The sequence below is a fragment of the Cherax quadricarinatus genome, chromosome 3 (assembly GCF_038502225.1).
Source record: "Cherax quadricarinatus isolate ZL_2023a chromosome 3, ASM3850222v1, whole genome shotgun sequence".
NCBI classification, from domain to species: Eukaryota; Metazoa; Arthropoda; class Malacostraca; order Decapoda; family Parastacidae; genus Cherax; species Cherax quadricarinatus.
Genome location: NC_091294.1, coordinates 13093995 through 13107056, shown reverse-complemented (window position 1 = coordinate 13107056; position 13062 = coordinate 13093995). Strand labels below are relative to the sequence as shown.

General features: G+C 40.2%; 1 protein-coding gene across 5 annotated transcripts in view; it reads right to left on the bottom strand.

The window, feature by feature from the left end:
- LOC128706599 (uncharacterized) overlaps window positions 1-13062 on the bottom strand; it is a 482754-nt gene that overhangs the window by 280272 nt on the left and 189420 nt on the right. For all 5 annotated transcript variants that reach the window (XM_070090188.1, XM_070090200.1, XM_070090197.1 and 2 more), the window contains exons 10-11: window positions 8110-8691; window positions 7682-7846 (exon numbers count right to left, since the gene is read on the bottom strand). In XM_070090188.1, the coding sequence (XP_069946289.1) occupies window positions 7682-7846; window positions 8110-8691 (747 nt within the window). The remainder of the gene's footprint in view (window positions 1-7681; window positions 7847-8109; window positions 8692-13062) is intronic.

Below are 13062 nucleotides of genomic sequence, written 5' to 3'. Positions count from 1 at the left end.
AAGTAGCACCACCAAACAGTACCAGCAGGTTGGTGTGGCAACCCTGGAAATTTGAAATTATACTAGCCAAAATTAGTGCTGAATAACTGAAGGAACCGAATAACTGATTGCCAGATTTGTGATGGCGGACCTGTACTGAACCACAGTGACATCACACATCCTAGTCTAATGCCTAGTTTTACGGGGAAATAATCTCCCTCTCTCCTACATACTCTAACCTGAGCCTCAGTATCCTCATAAAAACTCTTAACTGCTTTCAGTAACCTACCTCCTATTCCATACACCTGCAACATTTGCCACATTGCCCTCCTATCCACCCTATCATATGCCTTTTCCAAATCCATAAATGACACAAAAACCTCTTTATCCTTATCTGAATATTGTTCACCTCTATGTTTCACTGTAAACACTTGATCTACACACCCCTTACCTTTCCTAAAGCCTCCTTGTTCATCTGCTATCCTGCTCTCCGTCTTACTCTTAATTCCTTCAATAATAACTCTACCATACGCTTTACCAGGTACAGTATATTCAATAGACTTATTCCCCTATAATTTTTGCACTCTCTTTTGTCCCCTTTGCCTTTATAGAAATGAACTATGCATGCTCTCTGCTTATCCCAAGGTACCTTACCCTTACCAACTACTCAAAAACTATATCCCCACCTGCTTTTAACATTTCTATCTTTTTTTATCAATCCCAGCTGCTTTACCCCCATTCATTCTACCCACTGCCTCACAAACTTCCCCCACACTCACAACTCGCTCCTCCTCACTCCTTTTTTTTTTTTTTTTTTTTTTTCAACAAGTCGGCCGTCTCCCACCGAGGCAGGGTGACCCAAAAAAGAAAGAAAATCCCCAAAAAGAAAATACTTTCATCATCATTCAACACTTTCACCACACTCGCACATTATCACTGTTTTTGCAGAGGTGCTCAGAATACAACAGTCTAGAAGCATAAACATATAAAGATACACAACATATCCCTCCAAACTGCCAATATCCCAAACCCCTCCTTTAAAGTGCAGGCATTGTACTTCCCATTTCCAGGACTCAAGTCCGACTATATGAAAATAACCGGTTTCCCTGAATCCCTTCACTAAATATTACCCTGCTCACACTCCAACAGATCGTCAGGTCCCAAGTACCATTCGTCTCCATTCACTCCTATCTAACACGCTCACGCACGCTTGCTGGAAGTCCAAGCCCCTTACCCACAAAACCTCCTTTACCCCCTCTCTCCAACCCTTTCGAGGACGACCCCTACCCCGCCTTCCTTCCCCTATAGATTTATATGCTTTCCATGTCATTCTACTGTGATCCATTCTCTCTAAATGACCAAACCACCTCAACAACCCCTCTTCTGCCCTCTGACTAATACTTTTATTAACTCCACACCTTCTCCTAATTTCCACACTCCGAATTTTCTGCATAATATTTACACCACACATTGCCCTTAAACAGGACATCTCCGCTGCCTCCAACCGTCTCCTCGCTGCTGCATTTACCACCCAAGCTTCACACCCATATAAGAGTGTTGGTACTACTATACTTTCATACATTCCCTTCTTTGCCTCCATAGATAACGTTTTTTGACTCCACATATACCTCAACGCACCACTCACCTTTTTTCCCTCATCAATTCTATGATTAACCTCATCCTTCATAAATCCATCCGCCGACACGTCAACTCCCAAGTATCTGAAAACATTCACTTCTTCCATACTCCTCCTCCTATAAGATGTTATTCCTATTTGCCCTATACATGAGATCACAGCTTCCCTATCTTCAACAACATTTAACAATTCCTAAAAATATTCCTTCCATCTTCCTGATACCTCTAACTCTTCATTTAATAACTCTCCTCTTCTATTTTTAACATGAATACTGTTACATAGATTATCATACATAGCAGTATGTGTAGAGATCCTATGATAACCCAAAAAAGTCAAGCATGGGTGGTGGGGAAAACAGTGTGGGTGTGGAGAAGGCAGCATGGGTTTGTGTAAACCTGTTTTGTAAACAATATAATGATAACAATGTTTGTGAAGTTACTGTGTTACATACGAGTGGACGTGGATATGTATATATATGTATGTCTGTCTGTCTGTCTGTCTCTGTGTGTGTGTGTGTGTGTGTGTGTGTGTGTGTGTGTGTGTGTGTGTGTGTGTGTGTGTGTGTGTGTGTGTGTGTGTGTGTGTGTGTGTGTGTGTGTGTGTGTGTGTGTGTGTGTGTGTGTGTGTGTGTGTGTGTGTGTGTGTGTGTGTGTGTGTGTGTGTGTGTGTAAAATAAATATATATATATCTTTCTTCTTTCAACGCACCAGCCGTATCCCACCGAGGCAGGGTGGCCCAAAAGAAAAAACTTAAGTTTCTCCTTTTACATTTAGTAATATATACAGGAAAAGGGGTTACTAGCCCTTTGCTCCTGGCATTTTAGTCACATCTTACGACATGTATGTGACACAACACATACATGTACATGTTTATTTATACACACTCATCTGAGGTTTCTTTGATTTTATCTTAATAGTTCTTGGTCTTATTACTTTTCCTTTTATATCCATGGGGAAGTGGAATAAGAATCTTTCCTCCATAAGCCATGCGTGTTGTAAAAGTCAACTAAAATGCCGGGAACAATGGGCTAGTAATCCTTTTTCCTGTAATAATTACTAAAAAGAATAAGAAGAAAGTTGTGAAAGTGGGAAGTCTGAATGTGTGAGGATGTTGTGCAAATGATAAGAAAGAGATGATTGTGGATGTTATGAATGAGAAGCTGGATGTCCTGGCTTTAAGTGAAGCAAAGCTGAAGGGGGTGAGAGAGTTTCAGTGGAGGAATAAATGGGATTAGGTCAGGGGTTTCAAATAGAGTTAGAGCTAAAGAAGGAGTAGCAATAATGTTGAAGGATAAGTTATGGCAGGAAAAGAGGGACTATAAATGTATTAATTCAGGGATTATGTGGAGTTAAATAAAGGTTGGATGTGAAAAGTGGGTTATAGTAAGCATATATTCACCTAGAGAAGAGAGAAGTGTAGAGGAGAAAGAGAGATTTTGGGAAATGTTGAGTGAATGCATGGGGAGTTTTGGGGATTTCAATGCTAAAGTGGGCAAAAATATTGTGGAGGAAGTAGTAGGTAAATTTGGGGTGCCAGGAGTAAATGAAAATGGGGAGACTTTAATTGAGCTATGTGTAAAAAGAGGTTTGTTAATAAGTAATACATATTTTATGAAGAAGAGGATAAATAAATATACAAGGTATGATATAGCACATAATGAAAGTAGTTTGTTAGATTATGTACTGGTGGATAAAAGGTTGATGAGTAGGCTCCAGGATGTACACGTTTATAGAGGGGCAACTGATACATCGGATCATTATTTAGCTGTAGCTACAGTTAGAGTAAGAGGTAGATGGGAAAAGAGAAAAATGGTAACAACAAGAGGGAGGTGAAACTGTATAAACTAAGGGAGGAGGAAGTTCGGGTGAGATATAAGCAACTATTGGCAGAAAGGTGGGCTGGTGCAAGTATGAGTAGTGAGGAGGTTGAAGAGAGTTGGAATAGTTTTAAAAATGCAGTATTAGAATGTGGGCAGAAGTTTGTGGTTATAGGAGGATGGGTGCTTTACAAAGCAGAAGTGTTATAAGAAGAGTAGAGTATATGGAGAGTAAAAGAAAGATGAAGAGTGGTGAGAGTTCAAAGGGAGAGCAAATGATAGAGTGGGAGAGGCACTGTCAAGAAATTTTAATGAAAATAAGAAAAAAATTTGGAGTGAGTTAAACAAGTTAAGAAAGCCTAGGGAACGAATGAATTTGTCAGTTAAAAACAGAGTAGGGGAGTTAGTAGAGGGGGAGATGGAGGTTTTGGGTAGATGGCGAGAATATTTTGAGGAACTTTTAAATGCCGATGAAGGGAGGCGGTAATTTCATGCACTGGCCAGGGAGGTATACCATCTTTTAGGAGTGAAGAAGAACAGGATGTGAGTGTGGGGGAGGTGTGTGAGGAATTATGTAGAACGAAAGGGGGTAAAGCAGCTGGAACTGACGGGATCATGACAGAAATGTTAAAAGCAGGGGGGGGATATAGTGTTGGAGTGGTTGGTACTTTTGTTTAATACACCTACCATCTGACTTACGACCGAGTTCGGTTCCGAGAAACCGGTCGTAAGTCGAAATGGACGTAAGTCGAACTTTACTACTGAATATCAATATCGCATTTTTGTAATGACTTTATTTTCTTTTCTTTTTGGTATTTCATGTTTTCTTTACTTTTTATGCTGTTTGTACTGTGTTTTATACTGTAAGGTTTAGGGTAAACACTGTGTACAACACAAATAGTTGTTTATTTCCCAGAAATTTGGCATAAAAAACACGGTCGTAAGTTAAGTGGTCGTAAGTCAGATGGTAGGTGTAAATGTATGAAAGAGGTGAAGGTACCTAGGGATTGTCGGAGAGCATGTATAGTCCCTTTATATACAGGGAAGGGGGACAAGAGAGATTGTAAAAATTATAGAGGAATAAGTTTACTGAGTATACCAGGAAAAGTGTACGGTAGGGTTATAATTGAAAGAATTAGAGGTAAGACAGAATGTAGGATTGCGGATGAGCAAGGAGGTTTTAGAGTGGGTAGGGGATGTGTAGATAAAGTGTTTACATTGAAGCATATATGTGAACAGTATTTAGATAAAGGTAGGGAAGTTTTTATTGCATTTATGAATTTAGAAAAGGCATATGATAGAGTGGATAGGGGAGCCATGTGGCAGATGTTGCAAGTGTATATGGAATTGGTGCTAAGTTAATAAATGCTGTAAAGAGTTTTTATAAGGATAGTGAGGCTCAGGTTAGGGTGTGTAGAAGAGGAGGAGACTACTTCCCAGTAAAAGTAGGTCTTAGACAGATATGTGTAATGTCACCACGGTTGTTTAATATATTTATATACGGGGTTGTAAAAGAAGTAAATGCTAGGGTGTTTGGGAGAGGGTGGGATTAAATTATGGGGAATCAATTACAAAATGGGAATTGACACAGTTGCTTTTTGCTGATGATACTGTGCTTATGGAAGATTCTAAAGAAAAACTGCAAAGGTTAGTGGATGAGTTTGGGAGTGTGTGTAAAGGTAGAAAGTTGAAAGTGAACATAGAAAAGAGTAAGGTGATGAGGGTATCAAATGATTTAGATAAAGAAAAATTGGATATCAAATTGGGGAGGAGGAGTATGGAAGAAGTGAATGTTTTCAGATACTTCGGAGTTGACGTGTCGGCGGATGGATTTATGAAGGATGAGGTTAATCATAGAACTGATGAGGGAAAAAAGGTTAGTGGTGCATTGAGGTACATTTGGAGACAAAAAACGTTATCTATGGAGGCAAAGAAGGGAATATATGAAAGTATAGTAGCACCAACACTCTTTTATGGGTGTGAAGCTTGGGTTGTAAATGCTGCAGCGAGGAGGAGGTTGGAGGCAGTGGAGATGTCCTGTCTAATGGCATTGTGTGGTGTAAATATTATGCAGAAAATTCGTAGTGTAGAAATTAGGAGAAGGTGTGGAGTTAATAAAAGTATTAGTCAGAGGGCTGAAGAGGGGTTGTTGAGGTGGTTTGGTCATTTAGAGAGAATGGATCAAAGTAGAATGACCCTACCGTATACTTTTCCTGGTATACTCAGTAAACTAATTCCTCTATAATTTTTACAATCTCTTTGGTCCCCCTTCCCTTTATATAAAGGAGCTATACAGGCTCTCTGCCAATCCCTAGGTACCTTCCCCTCTTTCATACATTTATTAAACAAAAATGCCAACCACTCTAACACTATATCCCTTCCTGCTTTTAACATTTCTGTCATGATCCCATCAGTTCCAGCTGCTTTACCCCCTTTCATTCTACGTAATGCTTCACGCACCTCCCCCACACTCACATCCTGCTCTTCCTCATTCCTAAAAGATGGTATACCTCCCTGGCCATTTGTTTACCCTTGAACACTGGAAATCAAACATTTTCGCTAATTAGAACTCAATTTGAAGGTCCTTTTCATCATGAAACCAATCAAAATCATCTCTATTTCTGTAATATGTCTTGCATTCTATCAAATGATACCAAGAAAATGAGAATACAACCATAAATACTATACGAAAATATACCTGAAAGTCGGCATTTTAATCCAAATACACCTACCATCTGACTTACGACCGAGTACGGTTCCGAGAAACCGGTCGTAAGTCGAAATGGTCCTAAGTCGAACTTTACTACCTGGAGTTTACCTGGAGAGAGTTCCGGGGGTCAACGCCCCCGCGGCCCGGTCTGTGACCAGGCCTCCTGGTGGATCAGAGCCTGATCAACCAGGCTGTTGCTGTTGGCTGCACGCAAACCAACGTACGAGCCACAGCCCGGCTGATCAGGAACTGATTTTAGGTGCTTGTCCAGTGCCAGCTTGAAGACTGCCAGGGGTCTGTTGGTAATCCCCCTTATGTGTGCTGGGAGGCAGTTGAACAGTCTCGGGCCCCTGACACTTATTGTATGGTCTCTTAACGTGCTAGTGACACCCCTGCTTTTCATTGGGGGGATGGTGCATCGTCTGCCAAGTCTTTTGCTTTCGTAGTGAGTGATTTTCGTGTGCAAGTTCGGTACTAGTCCCTCTAGGATTTTCCAGGTGTATATAATCATGTATCTCTCCCTCCTGCGTTCCAGGGAATACAGGTTTAGGAACCTCAAGCGCTCCCAATAATTGAATATCAACAAAACATTTTTGTAATGACTTTATTTTATTGTTTTATTTTGGTATTTTATGTTTTACTTTACTTTTTATATTGTTAGTACTGTATTTTATACTGTAAGGTTTAGGATAAACACTGTGTACAACACAAATAGTTGTTTATTTCCCAGAAATTTGGCATAAAAAACATGGTCGTAAGTCGAGTGGTCCTAAGTCGAGCAGGTCGTAAGTCGGATGGTAGGTGTACATGGTCATTTTTTTTTTTCTCATTATGCACCGTGTGCTGCAGGATTTTTTTTTTATACTGTGGACACTGACCACACAGGCCCATTCTCCCACATGTGGGCCTACCAGCTTTCTCCCGCTTCGTTTGAAACTGCTAGAATTTTGGAGTATAGATACGTCAAAAACACTGGCTGCTAAGATGTATATATACGTCAGAAACAGTGAAAGGGTTAATACAATCATTTATCGGGATTCATTACTTGTAATAATTGAGGTTTCGCTGTACTTGTCCAAAGCTCTCTATCACACCAGTGCCTGCATTCTGAGGGATGGGTGGGAATGTTGCTATTCTAGGGGTGAGCTAATAGTGATATCAGCACACTTCTGGAAAGACAGTAACTGAGTGACTGTTGGTGACAGTACGTATTTTCTTCTTTGGGTCACCCTTCCTTGGTGGGAGGCAGCTGACGAGTTAAAAAAAAAAAATTCTTTAGCATTTTAAATGTCACAGTTTCCTACATAGGCAGACATGGATTGACTGGCAAATGGCGCTACTAATTATGGTAAAGATAGACAGTGTGCAGGGCTTTGTCATGACTTGAGGAAGCTCTGCAGACTGTGCATGTCTACCACTTCCAAATTTCTTATAAATAATGGAAATGGATTAATCATGTGTTTCCTTCAAACCATTCAAGAATATTCTTATGTTACTAATAATAAAATTTAGCAAGCAGATTTAAGTATCAATAGCATACCTGGTGAAGACCTGCTGAGCCACTGGGTACTGCAGCAGAGGTGGAAGTGGTAGATGCTGGGTGATGGTCACTAGTATTGCTCTTGGTAGTTGTGGAGAGGAGGTTTTGCCGAGAATAGCTGCGGAAATTGTCCCAATAGTTGTTGGCTCTAGTCCCAGGAGGAACCTGAGAAAAAATAATCAACTTAGAGATGCATTCTTCATCTACTAACCTATTTAATTGCTTTTTTAACATGTCGGCCATTTCCCACCGAGGCAGGGTGACCCATCCCTCATACATACCACTGTCTTTGCAGAGTTGCTCAGATATGACACCTTAGATAAAAAATATCTGCTACATTGGAGCCACCATCAATATTTAAAAAATGTAAGAGAATTATATATCTTTTCAGTAAATGCCTCCTCAAAAATTAATACAAAATATCTAACCTGGTTATTGAGAAGATCTGTAGTCTGATGATGAAGTGGATGTGCAGAGGTTAATGTTGACCAGTGGTGGTCCTCTGGAGGTTGCGACTGTGGCCTCTCCTCACTCATACGATCTAAGTGCAGCAGAGGATGTGATGGACTATTGTCTACAATTCCAGCTACTCCCAGCATGGAGGCTAGTTGCTCAGAGGGCTGCTCTGTACCAGGTGTTGGAGCTTGAGAGCCCCAAGTTCCTGGCTGGTCTCTTATGTCTCCTAAACGACCATATATAGGGTTTGTGACACCTGTTGAGTGACCTTCTTCACCAGGTTGGCTGAGGAACAAGGGGTAAGAGAGAGACTGTGGCACACGAGATACACTTTCCTTTCCATCCCGGGTAAGTGAGGCAGCAAGAAGATTGTGATGCAGTGGGTATGATGGACGAGTTCCAGCTGTCACTTCCTCCTCATCATCATCATCTTCCTCTTCATCCTCCTCTTCCTCACTCCTCCTAGTTCCAGCCCTTCCTCTTCTTCTGTCAACTCGTCCATTTCCAGAATCAGGCATTGGAACTGAGTCCACTTGATCCCTTCTATCAAGGAGCTAACAGAAAATATACAGAAAGTATGTAAGTTTATTCAGGTACTTGTATATACATAAATACAGTTATATAGATTATCATACATAGCAGCATATGTGTAGAGAACCTAGGATAACCTAAAAAGTCAGACAGAGTGACTTATTTCCATCAGAATTGAAAGAAAAATTATAGATTTACAGCAAGAGACATCATACTAACAATATCATGCTATCTCTTCCAAAGATAACAGCTTTCCCTTACACAACTACACATATCTAACCGGCAATCTGCAAAACATAAGAGACATAAAAGACATTATTACAAAGGAGGTAATTACCTATTTCAAAGAAAAATATAAACAATGATAAAGGTACAATGTCTTCATTGAGTAATGTCATAAGTGGGCTACTACAACAATTGCTACCTGTTCTATTAATGTTTCTCAGTTATATAAATGAATGGCCAGAAAGAATTAAGAACCATATGAACATGTTTACAGCTGATGCAAAAATCGTATGCACTGGAGCAATAGAAACAGATGACTATGGATCCCTGCAGCAGACCTGGATAGGTTGAGCAAACAGAGTAAGAAATACATGGTGAATGCAATATGGATAACTGCCAAATAATAAAAATGAGAAAAAGTGAAAATGGGCAACATGAATAAAACAGACTGAGTAAAAAACATTAAAGACATCGGACGGTAGCACACTTGGCTCACACACACTGAGTGTCCATGGTTCAATTCCCAGTATGGGCAGAAACATTGGGTGTCTTTCTTTACAATTGCTGTCCCTGTTCACCTAACAGCAAGTAGGTATCTAGGTGTTAGCTGACTGGTGTGGGTCACATCTTGGAGACAAGATTAACCTAAGTTGCCGGAAATTCTCTGCATAACCAGGGGTTCTCTATATAGAATGTCACTCTGCCAGCTAAATCTTTATAAGTTGACACATCCTACTAGTTGACATAGTAAGAGAAGAGGATACGTGATAACCACATCAGTGGCATTATAAGGGGGGCAGGTGCCCCGGGTGACACCATCAAGGGGTGACACCATACAGCAGGGATTCTCAATGTTTCCTCCATCATTAACCCCCTCGGTTTGATGTATTTCTCCATTTACTCCTCTACTTCCATACAAAAAATTTATCGCCATCATAAAGGGACAGAAAAACAAGGTAGTCAGAAAAAATAAATTGTTCAGGTTTTGCACAACAGGTACATCAAATATTTACCCCTTGTCAGGTAATCTTTTACCACCAAGGGGTAAATTTACCCCTGGTTGAGAATCACTGCCATTGAGCCTCTAAACGTGACATTAATGCCCAAAACAATGGTGCAGCAACATAAGAGAAAAATCCTTTGTTTCTATATAGCCTATTATAAGATTACAGAGTACACATAGGCAATGTTTTTCTTAAATTTTCAATTTCTTTTTTTTTGCATTGTTGAAGATGAATAAATGTAGTATTTGTGCTCAAAGTGGTAACTGGGTTTGTTTCTTCAGTATTACTACAATTATTTATTTTATCATTAATAAAGTTGAGTAGTATTCTCCCATTCAGTTTATGGCACTTAAACATTCTCACTGCAGTAATGATGTAACTGGAGTTTACTCCCCCCCATCCCCCCACCCTTGGATTTCATGGGGGGTGACACCAAAGGTGCCACCCCGCCCAGGGTGACACCAACCCTAGCAACGCCACTGAACCACATACAGTATGATTACTAAAGGCTTGTGTGAGAGAGAGTTAGACAGGAGTGAATGAAGGCATGTGGTTTTAAACCCTTTCACTGTCCAGACCGCTGAAATTAGTGCTGCTCTCAGTGACCGCTTTAAAAAAAAAATGAAATGGTAAGGAATCTTTATCTGAAGGTAATGACACCAAAAGTACAAAATTTGATGGAAAACCTGCAAAATTATGCAGGCACAAAGTCAGTGATCACAGCACAATTTACACAATGATGATTTTGCTGGATTTGAGCCCTATTTTAAGTCAATTCCACTGCTTAACCCTTTCAGGTTCCAAGGCCAAAATCTGAAGTGGTGCTCTAGTGTCCAAAATTAAGGAGCATATTTTTGTGAAGGTAATAAGACAAAAAAAAATTTCTGATCAGTACTTACCAAGTTACAGTGCCGAGAGTTTGTCCAAAATGACCTGGTGGCGGCAACATCGACGATTTCCACATACGCGCATTACTTTATTTAGCAGTTTTTGTAGTTCTTTTCTTTTCTTTTCCAATTTTTTTCTTTTCCTACTAACATCTGGGGCCTGAGAGACCAATACTGTATATATTTTTTATTATCACACTGGCCGATTCCCACCAAGGCAGGGTGGCCCGAAAAAGAAAAACTTTCACCATCATTCACTCCATCACTGTCTTGCCAGAAGGGTGCTTTACACTACAGTTTTTAAACTGCAACATTAACACCCCTCCTATAATGTATATATATAAGCTCACTGTATTGAACACAATAACCGCACTAAAGTTATTATCATATTATTGTTTACCACTGTTGTTTATTACAATAAACATGCACAAATCTTGTATAATACTAATGTTCTATCATATATTTACATATTTACAATCACTGGACATGGTTTTAGAACTGCTGGAGCTTGTGGAACTCCTTGAAACAAGGCATCATGCACAGAGGCACCTTACATTCCTCAAACATAAACCGAGTGTCTTTGCGTCTTTGTTGCCATCGTTTTGTTTGTGCACAGACGATGCATCTCTTCTGAGCAAATTTCTTCTGAGTTGAAGGAAGCTGTATTATGAAATGATCACCTTCCCTCCTCAAACGCTTGGGTATATCCTGAGGAGTTCGAAGACCTTGTTGTATAGCAGGTGTTGTTACCTGGTACTTCATTATGAGTTGTCTGACAAAAGACAAACAAAATTCACCATACGGTGGTCTGTTGCCAGTCTTCATTTGGTACATATTATATGCACTGAGCATTGAAATGTCCATGAGATGGAAGAAAAGTTTCATGTACAACTTGTAACTCTTACGAACACGATCGACAAAGCCAATCTGCATGTCACATTTGTCAACCAAGCGCATGTTTTGTGTATAATCAATCACTGTCACTGGTTTTCGAATACGTTCATTAGTCACTCGATCAACTTTGCCACTGTCTTGCATTTCATTACGATGAATGGTTGTCAACAATGTGACATCTCGTTTGTCATGCCACCGTAATGCCATGATGTCATTGGCAGTAAACACTTGCACGTCATCACCACGAGCACCTGAATTGAGCCTGGGCATATGTTTACGATTAGAACGCACTGTGCCACACACATCTGTCTTGTTCACTTGCAAGAAATCGCTGAGTAATGGGCTTGTGTACCAGTTATCAGTATATAATGTATGCTCCTTACCAAGATAAGGTGCCATCATGCTTCTCACTATGTCACCTGAGATACCCAATAACATCTTGGTATCTTTCAATGTTTTACTTCCCGTGTATACAACAATATCCAATACCAGGTCACTGTCACAGTCACAGAGTACAAACAGTTTTATACCAAAGCGTTTCCTCTTGCTCGGTATATACTGCTTGAATGACAGCCTACCTTTGAACAAAATCAAAGACTCGTTAATTACAAGATTCTTGAATGGATAAAAGTACAGTGGACCCCCGCATAACGATTTTAATCCGTGCAAGAGGGGTAATTGTTATGCGAAATAATCGGTATGTGAATGAATTTTCCCCATAAGAAATAATGGAAATAAAATTAATCCGTGCAAGACACCCAAAAGTATGAAAAAAAAAATTTTTTACCACATGAAATGTTAATTTTAATACACACAAACTGAAAAAGGCATGCACACTTACATGACACTTACTTTTATTGAAGATCTGGTGATGATTGATGGGATGGGAGGAGGGGAGAGAGAGTGTTAGTGTTTAGAAGGGGAATCCCCTTCCATTAAGACTTGAGGTGTCGAGTCCTTTTCTGGGGTTACTTCCCTTCTTCTTTTAATGCCACTAGGACCAGCTTCAGAGTCACTGGACTTCTTTCACACAACATATCTGTCCATAGTGGCCTGTACCTCTCGTTCCTTTATGACATCCCTAAAGTGTTTCACAACATTGTCAGTGTACAGGTTGCCAACACGGCTTGCAATAGCTGTGTGAGGGTGATTTTCATCCATGAAGGTTTGCACTTCAAGCCACTTTGCACAGATTTCTTTAATCTTTGTAGTAGGCAACTTCTTCAATTTCTCTCTCCCCTCCTCTGAACCAGTTTCCCCAGGTCTGGCCTCTTGCTCTTGAAGTTGATCTATCAGCTCATCAGTGGTTAGTTCTTCATTGTCCTCCTCCACCAACTCTTCCACATCCTCCCCACTAACCTCCAACCCCAAGGACTTTCCCAAT